This window comes from Malania oleifera, chromosome 3, assembly GCF_029873635.1.
Source record: "Malania oleifera isolate guangnan ecotype guangnan chromosome 3, ASM2987363v1, whole genome shotgun sequence".
Taxonomy (NCBI): Eukaryota; Viridiplantae; Streptophyta; class Magnoliopsida; order Santalales; family Ximeniaceae; genus Malania; species Malania oleifera.
Genome location: NC_080419.1, coordinates 118,847,908 through 118,869,427, shown reverse-complemented (window position 1 = coordinate 118,869,427; position 21,520 = coordinate 118,847,908). Strand labels below are relative to the sequence as shown.

Sequence of the window (21,520 nt, the reverse complement as noted above, 5' to 3'; positions counted from 1 at the left end):
AATTCATTGTATTTGCACTATTTATTTTTCGACACTTGTATGGTTTCATTTATGTTGCTGTGATTATTGTGCATGTTAAATATTGTTAGCATTTGAGATTGATTGGTTGCTCAAATTTTTGTAGTATTTGAAATTGTTGGAGAAACCCTAAGCTTGAGAGATTGTGTGTTTTAAAAATAAGGCAAAAACTTGACCTAGATTTTTAAATATCCAATTCACCCTCCCTCTTTGGATTACATCATATCTCACAAAATAAATTAATACATGTAACATATAATATATCGGCACACATACACTCATGTTGGCCTAAGTGGCAACCTATGAGAGGGGGGTAAATTGAGCTTAATAAAATTAAGATTGTTTAATACAAAATTTAGAGTAAATTAAGTAAAACAAACAATTCACACAAATATAAAAGTAAATTAAATTAAAGAGAAGGTAAGAGAGATTTGCAAACTCTTTTATAGTGGTTCATCAACCTGTCTCCGTCCACTCTCTTAAGACAAATCACCTTAAGATTCCACTAACTTCCCTTGTTTTAACGGAAATCAAGGAAACCAACACGTACACCTCTTCTTTTCTAAGGAGACAAGGTAACCAAAAATACGATCCTTATTTTTTGGAGGCCTATGGACTAATACAAGAAATCCTTATAAACACAAGTTCCTTATAAGAAAGATATACAACTAAAGCTCACAAAAAAACTCTCAAAAAATAATCAAATGAAAACTTAAGAGTTTTCTCTTAAAGCTGAGCAATTAGAGCACAAAGAGAGATTGCGAGATAATGAAAGTAAGATCACTTGGATTTTCCAATATAAATCTATTTTCTAACATTCCCAAGACTTAGAAGGACATATATATATATATAGACATTGGATAAAAACTAGTTTTTTTTTCTGCCTGTTAGAGCCTTTTTGGTTTTTTGAACAATCAATCGTTTATAGAATTCGATCGACTGCTTACTAGCTATTAAAGACAAGAAAAATACCATTGTAGGTTAGAGCCACCAGACCGGTCGACCACCTCTAGCCTCTGCTTGGGTTGGTCAACCGTAACACAAGGTCCAACTTTGGTCTACTTTTTATTTCCATTTGTCTAGTTTACATCCATTAGTGTTATGCCTTACATATTCTCATAACTTTACAATTTAAAGTGCAAAACTAATGAAAGAAAAACACTACAAATAATTCAAATTAAGTTTTCAAATTTTTCTCTCAAATATTTAACTTTAATGACTTTACTCAAGTAAAAAATGAACTTAAACATAAAACTGTTAGTTCATAATAATTTATTATCATCAAAACCAAATTAATGAAACCTTAGGACTAACAACTCACTCATAAAATCATTTTATTAATTGAGAATCAAAACAATTAATGATAAATGGTGAAGAGTACGTATAACTTCCTGTTTCAAAAGAAATTTGTAAGTTGTTTGTGTAAATACAATTCATCTAAACATTAAAATTATTTAATAGATTTAATACTGTATGTTGCGATAATTCTATAATGTCATTAAACCATTGTAAGTTGTGTATAAGTAAAAAATAATATGCACATGTTTTTATTTGAACACAATTTTCTAAATTATCTAGGAAGTGCATACACTTTCATCTAAACTTTAAAATATTTTTCAATAAATTTAATAGAAAAAATATATTATTATATTAAATCACTATTCAGGTGAAAAATTTATGCATACATAAAATTGTACGTAGAAAGTTCAAAATAATTAATAGTCTTCTTATATTATAATATTTTATTCTGACATCAAATAACATTGTTCGCTCAAAACATGCATTTGAAAAATAATATGAAACATTTAAATAGTTTTATTGATAATTTATAATAAAAAAATTTAATTTTTTTTCAAACAATAAGTTGATTCAAAAGATATGTAAAAATTGGAATGCAGTTGTTCCCACTAGCTTGAAAGTAAAATAGTTGATGAAATTTAAAGATCCAATTTGGCTATATGCCATCTAGGAATACTGGTAGAGAACTTGCAATAAAAAACCTTAAACCGTGCCAGCTGTCACAATATCCTATGGTTGGATTCTACATTAATTCTCTTTGATCCTATGACGACCTGGATTCTAGTAGCTGTGCAGTTGACAGTTGTCCTGCCGATGTGGATTCCACAACTACTCCCATGATCCTAAGATCTAAACCTTCCATATCATTCCAAGTATAGGTGCATAGCAAAAATGAAAATAAAAATAAATTTAAAATTATTAAGGAATCATTTAGTAAAATATTCTAGTAATTGGTCACCAAAATAATTAAAAATGATAAAATTTAATTTTTAAAATTTCACAAATAATTAAAAATTAACAACAAAAACAAAAAAATGGGCAACATAATGTTTTGAACATTATGAATGAAAATAGATGGGGAGAAAAATTATCTCCCACATTTGGTAGTTAATACCATTAATTTTTTAAATCCCAAAAAAAAGACTTTAAAATGTATACTTTAAATGTTTACGATTATATATTTTGAAGGGATTTATTTGATTTGAAGCCAAGATTTTGTGAGGTGGGAGATGGCGATAAGCCGAGAGTGAAAGAGAATTCGCCAACAAAACACAGATTCTTCCATGTTTCCATTACAAGAAGTTGGAAAAAATCAGACCATTTTTTTGATGGTTTTTTGGTGAAATAAACTCCAGAGCAATTTGATCCACTGAAACTCCATCCTCTTTGCTGCCATTCATTTCATATGGATTTGTAGCGTTTGAATTCTCGCATGGCCGAGATTGGTGGGTGAAGGGTCCTGTGGAAGGAAGACAACGGCACAGGATAGGACAGCCACCACGTAAGGGTATGATATCCTAAACCCTGTCCTATAATCCTATTCTTCAGAGGCGCACACTTCATATCATCTCAGCCTACCCACTCCTCTTCACCGACCGCCCACCACCCATACCAGATCTTGATGTATAGTATGGGTCGATTCTTGCATTCTATTTGTCTATTCTCGTACATATAATGTCAGCATAAGTGTATTACCAACAACCCACCACCCTACACACTCCAAAAGGCATTTTGAGCTTTTGGGTTCCCATTCCTATTTGATTTTCTATCTGGGTTTTCGTCATTTGATTTCAAAAAGCATTGTGTGCTTTTTGAGTTTGCTTTCCAATTTTATTTTCTTTCTGGGTTTTCATCATTTGAGTAGTATTGGGTGTGAATATTCTTGCATCAAAATTTGTCTGTCTTTTTTGTTGTAATACATTGATGGAACGAGCTCGGCGGCTCGCCAACCGGGCAATCCTCAGACGTTTGGTTTCTGAGGCTAAGCAGACTCGCCAGAATAATGAATCTTTGGTGAATTCTTCGCCAGCATCGTATGCGGCTTCGAGGTATGTCTCTACACTGTCTCCTTCGGTTCATTTGGGAAAAAGTGGTAGATCAGATGTTTTAGTAGGGAGAAATGTGAAATACAATGGTGGTTTTGGTGTTGGGTCTCAAATTCGATCCATATCGGTTGAAGCATTGAAACCCAGTGATACTTTTCCCCGCCGCCATAATTCGTTAACCCCAGAAGAACAATCTAAAATGGCTGGATTTTGTGGGTTTGAGAGTCTTGATGCGCTTATTGATGCCACGGTGCCTAAATCAATTCGAATTGAGTCAATTAAGTTTCCTAAGTTTGATGAAGGATTGACAGAGACTCAAATGATTGAGCATATGAATAAACTAGCTTCTAAGAATAAGGTGTATAAGTCGTTTATTGGGATGGGATATTATAACACCTATGTTCCATATGTAGTTTTGAGGAATATTATGGAGAATCCAGCTTGGTATACCCAGTACACTCCGTACCAGGCTGAGATTTCGCAGGGTCGACTCGAGTCTCTGCTCAACTTTCAAACCATGATTACAGATCTTACTGGCCTGCCCATGTCCAACGCATCCTTACTTGATGAAGGCACTGCTGCCGCAGAGGCAATGTCCATGTGTAATAACATTCAAAAGGGGAAAAAGAAAACTTTTGTTATTGCCAACAACTGCCACCCACAGACAATTGATATATGTAAGACGAGAGCCGGAGGTTTTGATCTGAAAGTAGTTACTGCTGATCTTAAGGATTTTGATTACAAATCCGGTGATGTTTGTGGTGTCCTGGTTCAGTATCCGGGCACTGAGGGTGAGATATTGGATTATGGGGAGTTCATAAAGAAAGCTCATGCTAATGGGGTCAAGGTTGTAATGGCAAGTGATCTCTTGGCATTGACTATGTTGAAGCCTCCTGGTGAATTAGGAGCGGATATTGTTGTAGGCTCAGCTCAGAGATTTGGGGTTCCTATGGGGTATGGAGGCCCTCATGCTGCTTTCCTTGCCACCTCCCAAGAGTATAAGCGGATGATGCCAGGAAGAATTATCGGTGTCAGCGTTGATTCATCAGGAAAGCCTGCCCTGCGAATGGCAATGCAGACTAGAGAGCAACACATAAGGAGGGATAAGGCGACCAGCAACATCTGCACTGCTCAGGTATGATTTTGTGAAATTATCTTATTCTGATCAATATGTCATTTTCCTGAGGGGACCATACGTAAATGAATTTTTTTAATATATATATTTGTGTATTTTTTAAATTTTTTTAAATTTTTTTACTAAAAGAGGAGAACACCTCCTTTTATTTATTAATATGACCTCATTTTTTGTGAAAGAATACCGTGGTTACAAGACAAGCAAAAGGGAGATTAAGGTAATGAAATTAAAACCCTCCCAAAAACAACACCAACAACCAACCAAATCAGGATAACAAATTTAAACAATGCTAACTAAGAAGTAAGTCTAAACAGGCCTAGATAAAATCACAAATTTTTTTTTTAAAACAAATCAAAATCCACCAAACAAAACGACAAATGGAAGTGAGACCCAACCTATCCATCCAAAGTATACCTTTCAGTGAACGTGGTAAAAGATGTTGTTTTTCGTATATGACATTGTTTCCCATTTCTCTTTCTTTAGTAAGAAAATCAGCCACACTATTGTCTTCCCTATATTGTTTGTATGTTTGTCGTATTTATATATATTTAAAAAAAAATTCTACCTCATTCTGCCTGAATGGCCTAAACTCATGACTGCTGTGGTTGAATACTGAACCAGGCCCCTAGTTGACTCTTGTGGTTGAGTACTTGAATGAATACCTTATTTTCTCTAGGCATTACTTGCAAACATGGCTGCTATGTATGCTGTTTATCATGGACCCGAGGGCCTTAAAACCATAGCCCAGCGGGTCCATGGTCTTGCTGGAACATTTGCACTTGGACTGAGGAGACTTGGTACAGTGGAAGTTCAGGGCCTTCCCTTCTTTGACACTGTGAAAGTCAGTTGTGCTGATTCACATGCTGTTGCTAATGCTGCTGAGGAGAGTGAGATAAATTTGCGGGTTGTGGATCCAAAGACTGTAAGTGTGAATTTATCTGTTGGGCTTGTTAGTTAGCCATGGTTATGTGTTAAGAAATCACTGGACTTCAACTGTCTTTTAGGTTACCGTTTCATTTGATGAAACTACCACCCTAGAGGATGTGGACAAACTTTTCAAGGTTTTCGCATGTGGAAAGCCTGTGAGTACTATGATTCCCCCCCCCCCCCCCCCCCCCCTTCTTTTTTTTTTCATGTTGTGGATGTTTTTAATTTACTGCAGTATTCAACTGTTTTATGTTAAGCATGTAACTCTCAGGTCACATTTACTGCTGCATCCCTTGCACCAGAAGTACAGAATGCGATCCCATCTGGGTTGACAAGGAAGAGCTCATTTCTAACTCACCCAATCTTTAACATGTACGACATTTTCCTGATAATTTGGCATACTTTCTTTTTTATGTTGTATGAGCCACTCTAGCTTTTATTTGCTGTTTTAGGTACCATACAGAGCACGAATTGCTTAGATACATTCATAGGTTACAAGCAAAAGATCTTTCATTATGCCACAGCATGATTCCTCTGGGATCCTGTACCATGAAGTTAAATGCTACAGCAGAGATGATGCCAGTGACATGGCCTACATTTGCAGATATTCATCCTTTTGCCCCTTTTGAGCAAGCTCAGGGCTATCAGGTTGCTATAAATTTTCTTCTTCTTCTTCTACTGAGAATCAATTAAAATTCCTTTTCTTGCATATAAATATGAAAATTAATGCCAGTAGTTACTAAATTATGGTTTCCTTTTTTTAGGAAATGTTTAAAGATTTAGGTGAACTACTATGCACCATCACTGGATTTGATTCGTTCTCTTTGCAACCCAATGCTGGTGCTGCTGGTGAATATGCTGGGCTGATGGTTATCCGAGCATATCATATGGTATGGTGATGCGATGCTTATATTATATTTTCTCCCTTCTGTATTTGGTGGTCATTTTAATTAGCTGTTCAAAAGTTATGTGATGCTTTGGCTTATCATGCTGATCTCCTGCCGCACAAATACTCTAGGCAAGAGGAGACCATCACCGCAATGTGTGCATAATTCCTGTTTCAGCGCATGGGACAAATCCTGCGAGTGCTGCTATGTGTGGAATGAAAATTGTTTCTGTTGGAACTGATGCTAAGGGAAACATTAACATTGAAGAGTTAAGAAAGGCTGCTGAAGCAAACAAGGACAACCTCTCTGCTCTTATGGTATGGATATCTGTCATTTGCAGATGGACATAAATTTGTTTTGAGTTGAAACATCTGCAGCATCCATGATTTATTTTATTTGTTGCCCTGGGCGATCTGCCTGGGGGTGAGTGGAAATAGCTTTGGGAGGATTATTTAAGCAACTTAAATATTTGATTGGGAATGGTTGTACTTTAGGTCACATATCCTTCCACTCATGGAGTCTATGAAGAAGGAATTGACGAGATATGCAAGATTATTCATGACAATGGTGGTCAAGTTTATATGGATGGAGCGAACATGAATGCACAGGTTTGTTTCTTCTATCATTGACTTCATGTCATTTCATATGCTGAAGTTATTCCTCTACCATGCTTGCTTGTAGAAAGACGCACTTGTTCGTGCTCGGTCAAAATATAAAGAGATGCATGCTTGTATGTATCAAAATCTGGAAAATATTGGCATATGTTAGGTGTTTAGAATGTTAAATGTGCCGATCTAGCTTGTTCAAGCTTGCAAAAGGTGGAATTGGCTGGGTTGCCCTCCCATGTTTCCTATTCTACCTGCTTCTCTGCTGACATTCACCTCAATATTTTGTGATCAAAATTACTATCATCCTGTGTCTTGCTCACTGTTGGGAACTTAAATTGAGATACACATGCACCATCTGACTTGTTATGTTTTTGCATATAATTCCTTTTACAGGGGTGTAAATACCCTGGAGCATGCTTGTCTGGCACTTCATCTGTTGTTTTTTCATGTTGTGTACTAACATATAGAAATTGTTGTTGTTATTGCTTCTGATGCTTGATCAGCGCTGCCTGTCTATTTCCATGTCAATTTTAGTTCTGATGCTCTTGCTGATCATGCAGTTCTACCTGCCAATCTCTTCCGACTTGTTTTAACTTCTGAACTTCAGACACAATGCATTCATCTCATTTTCCTTTTCAGCTATAGAAAGCAGCTCTTTATTTTCCCCCTTCTACATCCTTATATTTGAAAGTAGCTGAGTAGAATTTGGTGTGGCCATCATTGTTGGTATATCAATTAACTTTAGATGCTATTCTATTGAAAAATTCTCTCCTTGCAGGTAGGTCTGACAAGCCCAGGCTGGATTGGTGCTGATGTTTGCCATCTCAATCTCCATAAGACATTTTGTATTCCACATGGTGGAGGTGGTCCTGGCATGGGTCCTATTGGTGTAAAGAAACACTTGGCACCATTTCTGCCATCACATCCTGTGGTATGCACTCGTTTACACTGAAACTGTTTCTCTGAATGCTTATACTTGTTCTGTAGTACTTGATGTGCTGCTGATTGCTTGCATTCTTATTTCTCAATTTGGATGGGCTATATATTTGGAACTTGCGTTCCTTCTTTCATTTCTTCATGATCCATAAATAGTTCGTTCTGAGTTGATGATTATTTACAAATGCATTCATGAAAACACAGAGCAGGTCATAACCACCATTTTTCACATCATACTGTTGGTGATGTTTATACTATTTTAAGAGAAACACAGCAGAATCATGGATGGAAATTTAATGTTTTATTTGGATAAATTAGTTCATGGAGTGTATGTTGAACTTTTCAAGTATGATACAAGAAGAAAAGCTGGATTTCTCAAGCATTGCATAATATGTGTGCACTTTTAATTTTACTCGCTGCTTTTTCAATATTTGTATTATTCATGATTTGTTTTCATCATAAACTGAAGGTACCCACCGGTGGTATACCAGCCCCAGACAAGCTTCAACCACTTGGTAGCATATCTGCTGCTCCATGGGGCTCTGCACTTATATTGCCGATATCATATACTTATATAGCAATGATGGGGTCTAAGGGACTCACAGATGCATCAAAGATAGCTATTTTGAATGCAAACTATATGGCCAAACGGTTGGAGGTTTGCATTTGTTTCTCAACCATCTTTGAATTTTGATCTTTAAAACTCTATTAAGATAATATAATATAAGCAGGTGCCATGCACTGGGTACGGCCAGGTGCCATGCATTGGTCTTGGTAAAGAATAATAATGTAGGCGCCAGTGCTGTGTCTGTGAACATAGATTTGGTTTTTTGTAGATTTGGACAAAACTCAATTACAGTGTATCAAGTTTTGTTTCATGTCCACACAACTCCAGTCCTGGCCTTGAATACTAATGCAGTGTTTATCATTTTAGCTAGACAAGAAGTTTTATAGATGACAAAACATAAGTCAATCTTGCTTTTTTAGTTGAAGTATAGCCTCTCCTTGGCATTGACGTGCTGAGTCTCTCCCTGTTATGGATTGAAGTTGTTATTTGTTAGCAACTGCTCTATAATGTTCTGTATTCCTGTGGTTTTCTCCTGATGTTTTCATATTAACTTTTGGTTTTACAGGATCACTACCCCATTCTTTTCCGAGGTGTCAATGGAACAGTTGCCCATGAGTTCATTGTTGACTTAAGAGGCTTCAAGGTAGTTTTTAATGTACTTAATAAAATACATACATATATATATGTTATATTAATACATACATATATACTTATGTACATGTATATATACACACACTTATATACATATATGCATATATATACATACACACACACACACACACACACACACATGGATATATATATGTATGTATATATATATATATATATATGTGTGTGTGTATGTATGTATGTATGTATGTATTTGTTGGGAATTAACACGAAATTCCTAGATCCTATAAGAAACAAAAATAGAGAAACAATCCACGCCAAAGAAAACAATCATACGCACAAGACAATATTTACGTGGTTCAACAATTTTGCCTACGTTCACGGAGTTGCAGGGATTTCACTATTATCAGGAAGAAAAATACAGAGAGTGCGCCGTACAATGATTTTCTCTCTTGCTCTCAAAATAACGGCCTGACCTAATCACCCAAAAAACAATAGTTTTATATGCTACGCGCAAGCCTTCACTCCATGGACTAAGCCTTAGGATATAAATCTCTCATTAAAAACCACGCAGCATTAATTCGAGTCAGGTCATCATCATCCAGATCGAACGAAACTAGGCTCCACAAAGCCTAACAGTATGTATGTATTTTGCAAGCCATCTTTTTGCAATCCATCACTTAGGAAATAGATTAGGTACAAAAGAAGGGGAAAGAGATATATTTAAACTTGTTAAAGTTAGAGAAAGGAAGAGCATGGACTTAGGAAATGTAAAATGTATAAAAAGTGAGGATGATATTGTCTTGGTTGAGGACGAAAACATTAAAAAAAGATGGCGAAGTTACTTTTGTAAGTTGTTTAATGAAAACCAAATAGAAGGCTTAAACTTAGAATTGTCAAATGAGGAAAAGACTAAAAATATAAGATTTATTCGCAAAATTAGAGTTAACGAACTTAAGTTTGCACTAAAAAAGATGAAAAATGGGAAAGTTATGGGACCAGATAACATCCCAATTGAAGTTTGGAAATGCTTAGGTAATAACAGAATTATATGGTTAACTAATTTATTTAATACAATTGTAAAAATTAAGAAAATGTCAAAATGAATAGAGGAAAAGCACTTTAATACCTATATACCAAAAAAAAGGAGATATTCAAAATTGTAATAACTATCGTGGAATTAAACTTATGAGTCATACGATGAAACTATGGGAAAGGGTAGTTAAACAAAGATTAAGGTTAGAAACGAAGATCTCGGAAATCAATTTGGTTTTATGCCTGGGAAATCTACCACATAAGTTATTAATCTTTTAATAAGATTAATGGAAAAGTTTAGGGAAAAGAAGAGGGACTTGCATATGATATTTATTGACCTTAAGAAAGCATATGATAGGATACCTAGGGAAGTTATATGGTGGGTTTTAGAAAAAAAAAGGTGTATGTAGTGGGTATGCCAATGTCATTAAGGATATGTACGATAGAGTAATGACTAGTGTAAAGACTATAGATGGAGAAACTAGAGAATTATCAATCACCATAGGTGTACATCAAGGATATGGTTTGAGTTCTTATCTTTTTGCTTTAGTGATGGACCAATTGACTAAGAGTATTCAAAAAGAGGTTCCATGGTGTATGTTGTTTGCAGATGATATTGTATTAATTGACGAAATTAGGGACGGAGTAGAGGCTGAGTTAGAATTATGGAGAAAAGCTTTGGAATCTAGAGGCTTTAGGATAAGTAGAAATAAGACAGAATATATGAAATGTAATTTTAGTAATGACAAGAGGAATATTGGAGACAAAGTTAAACTTGATGATGAAGAAATAAATATCACTTGTAGATTTTGATACCTTGGATCTATTATGCAAGCTGAAGGAGAAATTGAAGATGATGTAATGTATGGAGTTAAAGCAGGTTGGGTAAAATGGAGAAGTGCTTCAAGTGTTCTCTGTGATCGTAGAATACCCTTAAAATTGAAAGGGAAGTTTTATAAGACAGTTATAGGACCAGTTATGCTATATGGATCAGAATGTTGGGCGATGAAGAAACATAATATCCAAAAAGTAAAAGTTACCGAGATGAGAATGCTTAGATGGATGAGTGGTATAATAATGAAAGATAAATTAAGGAATGAACATATTCGTGGTAAGTTAGATGTAGTTTCTATAGAAGATAAGGAAGGGACGACTCAGATGGTGTGGACACTTGCAACGTAGGCCACATAGTGCACCTGTGAGAAAGAGTGACTTAGTTACTATGGGGGGCAGTGAAAGGGGTAGGGGTAGATCTAAAATAACTTATGAGGAGCTATTGTGTAAGGATTTAATATCCTTGAATCTATCAAAAGAAATGGTTCATAATCGCATAAATTGGTGGAAAAGGATTCATATAGCCGACCCCACTTAGTGGGACTAAGGCTTGGTTTGGTTGTTGTTGTTGTATCACTCATTGCAAGGTGTCGTCATTGCAGAACGCTGCTGGGATAGAGCCTGAAGATGTTGCCAAACGTCTAATGGACTATGGGTTTCATGGACCAACAATGTCTTGGCCAGTTCCTGGGACACTCATGATTGAACCCACTGAAAGTGAGAGCAAGGTATGCTCCTTATGAGAATTTTTTTTTTTTTCTTTTTTTCATTCTCTTTTTTTGTAATTTGAATATAGAGTACTTTTGTTTTCTTTCTCAGGCAGAGTTAGACAGATTTTGTGATGCTCTCATTTCCATTAGAGAAGAAATAGCACAGATTGAGAGCGGAAAAGCTGACATTCACAACAATGTTCTCAAGGTGAAGAGGACTGGTTCTTTTACCATGACTTTTATCTTTGCTTATTTATGGTAGCTTTGCTCACGTTGTAGTTCTACGCTTATGGATGCATCTCAGTCTATGCAACTATTTTTTCAACTCATCAAGACCATCTTTAGATTAACTGAGAATTGCTACTGCAGGGAGCTCCTCATCCTCCATCCCTGATTATGGGAGATGTGTGGACGAAACCATACTCTCGGGAATATGCAGCATTCCCCGCCTCCTGGCTGCGAGCTTTTAAGTTCTGGCCTACTACAGGTATGCGCATCTATCGAACTGATTAATTTCATATAATTCTGAGCTTAACCACTTAAAGGCTATGTTCACAAGGGAAAACAGTTTTTTCATTTTACATTTTTTAGTTTTTCAAATAATTATGAAACTGCCACTTTGTTTTCCAGTTTTCCAAATTTATTAAAAAGTGGGAAAACATATTGGTTTTGATTAATTTATTGTTTTCTAAATTTCCTCATTTGTATATAAACCTTATGAAAATAGAAAACAAGGTGGCATTTTTGTAATTATTTGGAAATCTACAAATGGAAAATGAACTGTTCTCAACGGGCCCTGAATGTTTCTAAATTATAATGGTTATCCTAGAATTAAACTGAGTTTAATGAAACTTCTGCGAAAGGATGATCAAATTAAGAGTAGTGTTAGAAACAAGGGTTTCAAAAAATCAATTTGGTTTTTTGACAAGGAGATGAACTGCAAAAGATCTATCTAAAAGATTAATGGAAAAGTTTAGGGAAAAGAAAACAGAGTTGCACATGAAATTTGTTGGCCTAGAGAAAGCTTATAATATGGTAGCATGGAAGTTGTGTGGTGAATTATAGAAAAGAATAGAGTAGATAGTAGGTATGTAGAGGCTCGTGCATGTGATGGCCTAATGACTAGTGTTAGGACTATAAAGGGAAAGTAGGGTATTTTTACTTTAGTTGTTGATGAACTTACTAGACATAATCCAAAATAAGGTTCCATGGTATATGATGTTTGTAGATGATATTCTTTTGACTAATGAAATTAAAGGTGGAGTAGAAACTATGTTAGATTTATGGAGAGGAAATTTAGAATCTAGACGTTTTGTCACACATAAAAGCAAGACAGAATATATTAAATGTAATTTTTGTAATTCTAGGATGAGTAGTGGATAAAATATTAAACATAAGTAAAGAAATTCCTAGTAATTATAAATTTTGATTCCTTTTATATGTTATGCGAGCTCCAGCAGAAATTAAAGAAAATGTGATGTATGAAGTTAAAATAGTTTGGATAAAATATGTAAGTCTTTGAGTGTGCTGTGATTGTAGGATGCCTTTAAAATTAAAATGGAATTTCTGTAGGTGGTTAGAACACCCATTATGCCATATTGGTTGGAATCTTGAGCAATTAAAAAACATATCCAGAAAGTAAGTTTGCAGAAATGAGAATACGAAGATTATGAACTTAGTAACTCTAAAGGATAAATCAAGTAATGAACACATTTATGGTAAGTTGGGCAAAAAATAAGATGAGGAAAGGAAGCTAAGATGATTTTGGGCACTTGCAATGTAGACCAAATAATTCTTCAATCAGGAGGGTGATTTTAGTTATTATTAGAGATAGTTGGAGGGGGAGGGTTGGACATAGAATAACTTGGACCATATAGTGACTAAAGATTTGACAGCACTTGACTTTCTAAGGTAAGGATATTGTCTACGACGTGCGGAATGGTAAAAAAGGATTCATATAGCTGACCTCACTTAGTGGAGTTAAAGACTTGGTCGTTGTTGTTATTGTTGCTTTTAAATGCTTTCCTTTTTATCCACAGTGTGATAGTCAATCTATTCTGGATTCTGGATTTTGGATTACTCTTACCCTGCATTTGGTAGCTTGGATTTCTCCCCTTGGATTTGGATTTGTGTAGATTTGGACAACATGCAGTACCAAATTGTATTGAGTTTATCTAAATCAACACAAATCCAAATCCAAGGCCCATAATCCATGCTCCCAAACTCTACCTTAATCCCAATAATTCTCAAATCCTGAATTTATTATTATGAGGGATTATTTTATGAGACTTCTTGTCATTATTGCACTTAGCTTGCCCCAACTCACAACAGTCTGTAGTCTGTAGTTATTAAATATCACTAACAAAGCCCCTAATTTTTCCTTAACAATTATATGTTATTAAAAGAATGTGTCTGGATGGAGTATAGATCTTCTGTTTGTGAGAGTGTAAATTTTGTTGTTGAGCTTTGCTGAAGATAAATATTTTTTTTTCTTTTTTATCTTTTTGAAGTAACACACTAACATGACTAAAGCAATGCTGATTCTTGTTGCCCTATCATATCTAAAATTGGAAGATCAATGTCCATATTTCTGTTTTTTAGCTTAAAACAATGTGTATGGTGACTGCAACCTCATTGTTGTTTCATCAGAACGTGTCAACAATGTGTATGGTGACCGCAACCTCATCTGCACCCTCCTCCCAGCAGCACAGGTCGTGGAAGAACAAGCTGCAGCAACAGCTTAGCTGCGTTGTCTGCCAATGCAAAAGCCAGTTCTGCATCCCCGTCTTGTACATAAATTATCCATATTCATATATTTCTCTGCAGTTGCTTAATACAATTATGATTAGTTGCACAAATGACAGTTGCTAATTTCAACTCAAATGTTGTAATTATCGATGCTGTTTTTTCTCTGTGGGGTCTTTACTAATACTGACCAGATCCTTGAGGAGAATAGACAAACCCTGACCTTCCTAATTAACTTAAATTGTGTGGACAGAGTGAAAGAAAAAGAATAACAGGGGCGGTCTTAACATGTTAGACTGCACAAAATATGAGAAAAGAAAGATAACAAAGAAAGAAATGGAAGTGCTGATTATTTCTGGCAAAAATTTATTCTTTTTTTCTTTGTCCCCTTTTTGGTGATTTTGTGCTGTCATTCCCCAGCCCTGTTTCATTTTCTAATCACATGCATCCTTTATTTTAAGGGATGTCTAGTCATTTTAGGGACTAAAATATGCTCTTTCCTATCTATACCAGCCCAAGTTCCCACACATTCTTAAGTTAGGGATCTACCTTGACCTGCATCAGCTTATGAATGCATCAAAGTAGTACTAATGCATCAAAGTAGTACTTGTACAGGAGGGGGATTCATTGACTGCTCCCCTGCATCTCAAGCACCAGGCTGTACTTGTTTGTTTGTTTTTGTATTGTTTTCTTTGCTTTTGAACACATTTCTGCTTAAGATTGATGAAAACACAAACATGATGGATCTCATTTTTTAGCAAATGCCTATTTATAAATAATGTTGTTGGCCATGTGCGTGTTTTCTATGACCTACATTATGTTCATGTTGAGTTGTGACTCACATTTAGAGGGGCTTTTCACCCTCCATTCGCAAAACCTTCACTAGCCCAGCCATGCCATGGGGATTTGGGAGGTTTTTGCATCCCATAGTATTGCTATATAAAGGGTAGTCTGCAGTTTTAACATTGCCTTTGTATTTTTGTAGCAGAGGGTTAAAACGTACGAGACTTTTTACAAATAGTATGGTGGAGATTTTAACAAGAGTTTTATTCCTCTCTCTCTCTCTCTCTCTCCCTCCCCGCGCTCCCCCCCCCCCCCCCGCGCGGGGCGTGTGGGCCTGCGTGCAAGGGTGCATCAAATCTAGATCCCAGCCATTGAATGAAATAACTTTCATCTAACCTCCTTTTGCTATTCCAGATCCCAACCCTTGAATGAATCAACTTTTTTTCCTTTCACCCATTCTTTCTTTCTTACCAAACAGTGTGTTAGAATGAAAAATGGACCCATTAATGTTGAGTTTTGGGCATAACAATAGGCAAATCTAACCTTTTTGACATATTGGGTGGTAGCTAAATGTCCCTTTCATTGTCCAATGACATAGTCAATGTCACATAATACTACCAGCTAAGATGTGAACCTTTAAGCCGCCGGATCCAGCCTTTGGGCACGTGCACTTCAAGTTCTCACCTTATCAATATTCCTAGCAGTCTCCCAGCTGTCTGCTGCTACCCTATATAGCTTTCCTTTCCCGTATAGGCCACGGCTACCTTCTCTTATCTCAATGGTCAAAAAAGGAGTTACCCAGTTTAGAGGATCATGTTTTTGTAAAAGGTGGCTGTGATATGGATGACTCCAGCTCAAATATTGAATTGGATATAATGGGTTCTAACCCTAAAAAATTAATTTTAGTTTTATAAGATAATAAATAAAAAGAATAAAAAAAATTCAAAGAAAAAACAAAACTAAGACCTTAAAATGTAAACTTAGAAAGAATGAATTGAATATAATTTTGGTCATAACGTCTTTTAAAATTTTGCATTGTGGCCATCGCAGTTTTTTCTTTTTTGATATTCATTGTGTATTTCAAATCATTATAATTTTGATACAAACCTAGTGTAATTATTGGATTCAAATTGCAATTATTTAGATACATGGTGATTGCAGCTATGACACTAGGAAAAGTTTAAATGCAGTGACTAAGCTAGAAAGCTTTTAAAAATTCAATGGCCAAAAGCCTATTTATTTAACTCCTGCAAGTATTGTATCTTTTTATGTTACTTGTGGTTTTAAAAATGCTCTAGTATTCATTTGGACTCTGAAATTATCACATTTATGCACTTCCTATCATTAGTTGTAAGTCACTTGCATTACAAGCAAACATAATTTGAAACTAAAATACATAATCAAGCAAAACTACGAGCGACTCTTAATATGACCATCTTTTCTACAAAATTCTTTTAAGTATATGACAAAAATACAATTTTATGATATATTTAATAAATATTGAGTGAAATTATTCCCATCTTCAATAAGCATGTGTGGAAGCGAGCAACCGCATACATTAGTTTGGAATTCATAAGACTTTTAACTATTTGTGATTAAAAGGGCTTAGATAAGACAATGACTTACTTTGATCAAAACGTAATTGTTCATTGAATTTACCATGGAAGAAAAATAGATGGAAAAGTAAATTAAAGTGCATCTTACTTATATTTAAGAGGACAATAAATTGTGAGATTATTGAGAAAGACAAATGATGGGGATCAACATGCCTTATGTATCCCTTTTACTGATATGATGACACATGGACGACCTCCCGATCTTCACTCCTTTGCTGACATGGTGACACGTGGACGACCTCCAGATGTCCACTATTGTTTATATCTATTTTTCAGGAACACATGAGATTAATTGAAGATCATCTACTTCTTTGATGGAAGATTTTTTTTATGTGAAGACTTTGCTATTGTGTTAATTTATATTTTTCGTGTATATGTTATTTCAAGATTACTAGGTGCTTGAAGACCATGCTTGAAGACCCAAATGAAGTATTGAAGCAAAGTCCAACTCAAAACCCATGTGGCCCCCACATGGCTCCAATGGGTCCCACACGGTTTTAGCCTTCCTTTTGGAATGTGTTTAAATTTCAAATTTGAATTGTAATAATGCAAGACAACTAAGCTTGACTTGTGTGCTTATGAGTTGGAGTTCCTTGTTTTTTAGAAAGTATTAATTGTGTTAGGTTAATAGTTGTTGAAAGTTGTTGAGAGTTGTTGTTGAAAGTTATTGAGAGTTGTTGTTGAAAATTGTTGAGAGTTGTTGAGTGTTTAAAGCTTTGTCTCCTAGGCTATGCCTATAAATAGCTTTCTTATTGTAAGAACAAGAAAAATGTTGAAGTTGAATATTGAAGAAGCATCTCTTTGCTTGAGCTTGTAAAGCTTGTTCCTCTCCTTGTGAGTGAGTAGTGTGAGGCTACGGCGTTCTCTCCGAAGATCAAGTGGTGAGAGACCACTAAACTATCCAACGACTCCATCAACCCCTCCTCCATCTAATATTCTCACGGCCCCCATCAACACCACACGGCCAGCGTCTTCATACACCCACACGACTATCATCATCTACACTTCATTGCTGTGTTCATCTTGTGATTCAAAACTTGTACAAAGGACCAACGGTATGACCTAACTACGTGTGGAACAACGTCAAGTCATCTAAACCAATATCTTGGTAACTTCAATACTTGTGTTTGAATCTTTTTTTTTATATTTTGTGAACCCTTGCTAGTAGATTAAAATCACATCTTTGAATAGCCCATTTGATCCATAGATTGCAATATTGGTACTTGCTAGTTAAAATCAATTGTATGAATATTAGTTTGCTAACATAGAACTTTTATTCTTGAATCTTTGAAATAACAACTTTTCAGTATATAACTTGATTCCTTTGTGAAAGAACCAATCGGGACTTAATTGCTAGACAAGTCATACACCTTTTCAAAATCCTTGAACATGTGAAATAAAACATGATTTATTGTGTTTATGTTCGGATAATTAAATTCTTAAATTAAAGTGTTTAAGTGTATGTGCTTGTGTGAGGGTTGAATCGTAGGACATAGGTCGACCTTTTCCGTCCTACATCATCTTGGTATCAGAGCCTAGTTCGAATTAGGCGAACCCTCTAAGTCCCAACATCTTCATTTTCCGTCTGCCATATTGATGTGCGATTTTCACTATCAAAACCTTACCATCTTCAAAAACCTTAAACACAAGAGTTGTGGAAAATTTTCTTAGCTTTCTTTTGACACTAAGATCGCCTTATTTGGAGTTCTGTAGAAAAAGTTATGCCCCAAATACCAAAAGGTGTTTGCAGTTGAAAATCCTTTAGCAGCTCTCGGGTTTCCAGAAAAACGGGTGACGGTTTTGCCAAGAACAGCCCATCTATACTCTGAATTTTGGGTATTTGGACCTCAATTATGTTACGTTTACACTTGACCTTACCTTGTGTAACCAAACACCATTCCAAAGGGCTGCCCTAGTGCTCTCCGAATCCTTTCCCAATCCCTAGGATGTCTACTCAAGTTGGGAATCCTCATCGAGGTCGTAGGATTCATGTTGAGAGAGAGCCACTTATGACTCCTAGAGAAAGACCTTCCCTCCCTCCACAAAGGCGAGTGAGTCACCAAGATGACATTGCTAGGATACCCTCACATCGTGAGGCCTATGCCCAACATTGGGATGATGAGGACTATAACGTTGATGACCTTCATATTAGGAGACCTTGCCGTAGGGACCGTCGTGATCCTTACATTGATGAAATGAGGATAAAAGCCCCCACCTTTGATGGACAAAAGGATCCTAAAGTCTTTCAAGATTGGTTGACTGGAATGGATGCCTATTTTGAGTGGTGTAAGATGCATGACTCACACCGAGTGAGGTTTGCAAAAATGAGACTAACTGGGCAAGCCAAACTCCATTGGATAAACATTGAGAGGCAAGAAGCGAGGTTAAACCATAGACCCATTGAGCATTGGGATCTAATGAAGGATAGGTTAAGGGAGAAGTATGCACCCCTTAGTTATAAAGAGCACCTTATAGATCAGCTTTACGACTTGCATCAAGGTAGCATGACTGTTCTAGAATATATGAATTAATTCGATAAGCTGACTGTAAGATATGGTGTCTATGAGACTGATAGTCAACAGACCTCCCGATTTTGCCTAGGATTAAAGCTTGAACTGAGGAGAAAACTGTTCCCATATCACATTGAGTCCCTTGAACATGCCTATAGTTTAGCTTATGAATTTGAGCAAATGACTAAAGGGCACATGGGAAAACAGTTTGATACCTCTTCCAATGAATCATACTCTCACCAGATTCAGAGTTATGAAAAGTTTCAACCAGCGCAATCAGGTCAAGTTGCTTCCCGAGTGAGCAATCCCACGGACCAAAAACCTATGGACAAAAGGAAAGCACCTATGACTAGATCCTCTCACCAGAGTTCTGGCAATGCAGTGTGCTTTAGGTACCATAAACCAGGACACTTTCCCAAACAATGTCCCACTAGGAACTTGGCACTTGATAAGGAAGATGGTGAGAAAAAGAAGAAGGAAAAGAAAGAAACTAGTGGAGAAACCTTGAATATCATAAGTGAAGGGTCGTTTGAGCAGGAAAGTCAAGATACACAACAAGTGTTGGTGGTTGTTACTGAGGAGACTGAAATGTCCCTTTCTGAGAAAGAAACACTCGTAGAAGTATCATCCCTACCTTCTGAATTTAAGGATGTCATCTTTAAGTCACCTAGTGAGTCATCTCCCACGAGAGACAATCAACATATCACTGACCTTGTTCCTTATTCATCTTTGCCTCATTTACCACATCATAGAGTGAACCCGATAGAACATGAGGAGCTGAAACAAGTGAATAAATTGAATGAACATGACTTTGTTCATAAGAGTTTAGGTCCACTTGCCTGCCCTACTTTCCCTAATCCTAAGGAAGATAACACTCTGAGCACATGCATCAATGATAGAGCACCCAACAAGATTCTCATCGAGCATAGGTTTCTCAAAACCATTGTTTCAAATAAAGATGTACAACTCATAGGTTACTTCTTGAAAGCCTTAAGGACCATGTTAGGCACCAAACTTAAATGTTCTAGTGCTTACTATCCCCAAACTAATTGTCAAGTTGAACTAGTAAATAGGAGCCTTAGGGACCTATTGAGATGTAAGGTAGTTGAAAACATTATATCTTGGGATTTATGCCTTCATGTGGTTAATTTTGCATTCAGCAGTTTAGTGGATAGGACCGCAATACTCAGCCCATTTCAGGTTATTACAAGATATAGTCCTAGAAAGCCTGTAGATCTTATTCCACTACCACTTAAGTCTAGAGTGAGCGAGCCGACTGATGCTTTTGCAAAGCATATACACAATCTATACTTTGAAATAAGAATGAAGGTTAATTTGAATCATGAACATTATAAATCTACTACTGACCTACATTGCATGTTGAAAGAATTTTCAAAATGTGATATGGTTATGGTCCAGATTCATCCTGAGTAGATTCTTGTAGGAAAGGTGAGGAAGTTACATGCTAACAAGATGGATCATTTCAAAATTTTCAAGAAAACTAGTTCTGATGCTTACATGCTTAATATTCCTATTGATTTTAGCATAGACAATGTTTTTAATGTTGAAAATCTAACCCTTTTTCTTGTAGCATCTTATTTTATGGAGCCTTCAAATTCTAACCCTGCAGGTGACCCCACTCCATTTCCCATTCCTTTTGACCCTGAAAACCCGAAATTGCCTTTGCCCCTACCCTTACCCATGCCCAAGTACCTTGATGTAATTTTGGATGACAAGCTAAAGTTCACATGAGCAGGATCATATCAAAAGTTCTTTGTCAAGTGGAGAAACAAACCACTTATTGAGAGAAGCTGGATACTTAAAGAAGACCTTTTTCATCGCACTTCAGAATTGTATTCCCAATACATCACCTCTAAATCTTCGGAGAAGAATTCTTTTGGGCCCGGGAGAGATGATGGGGATCAACATGTCTTATGTATCCCTTTTACTGATATGATGACACATGGACGACCTCCCGATCTCCACTCCTTTGCTAACATGGTGACACGTGGACGACCTCCAGATGTCCACTATTGTTTATATCTATTTTTCAGGAACACATGAGATTAATTGAAGATCATCTACTTCTTTGATGGAAGATTTTTTTTATGTGAAGACTTTGCTATTGTGTTCATTTATATTTTTCGTGTATATGTTATTTCAAGATTACTAGGTGCTTGAAAACCATGCTTGAAGACCCAAATGAAGTATTGAAGCAAAGTCCAACTCAAAACCCATGTGGCCCCCACATGGCT

At 36.1% G+C, this 21,520-nt stretch overlaps 1 protein-coding gene across 2 annotated transcripts; it reads left to right on the top strand.

Annotated features, from left to right (window-relative positions):
- The first annotated feature begins 2,370 nt into the window (after positions 1-2,370).
- On the top strand, positions 2,371-14,523 carry LOC131150182 (glycine dehydrogenase (decarboxylating), mitochondrial). 2 transcript variants are annotated; one of them, XM_058100778.1, is made up of 15 exons: positions 2,371-4,497; positions 5,174-5,419; positions 5,502-5,579; positions 5,696-5,796; positions 5,877-6,072; positions 6,189-6,314; positions 6,443-6,628; positions 6,806-6,919; positions 7,698-7,850; positions 8,325-8,513; positions 8,989-9,066; positions 11,504-11,629; positions 11,721-11,819; positions 11,981-12,098; positions 14,261-14,523. In XM_058100778.1, the coding sequence occupies exons 1-15, from the start codon at positions 3,241-3,243 to the stop codon at positions 14,353-14,355; spliced, it is 3,162 nt and encodes a 1,053-aa protein (XP_057956761.1). In that variant the 5' UTR covers positions 2,371-3,240; the 3' UTR covers positions 14,356-14,523. The 2 variants fall into 2 exon arrangements, with proteins under 2 accessions (XP_057956761.1, XP_057956760.1); XM_058100777.1 differs by lacking the exons at positions 11,504-11,629; positions 11,721-11,819; positions 11,981-12,098; positions 14,261-14,523 and having other exon boundaries at positions 8,989-9,729.
- The last annotated feature ends 6,997 nt before the right edge of the window (positions 14,524-21,520 follow it).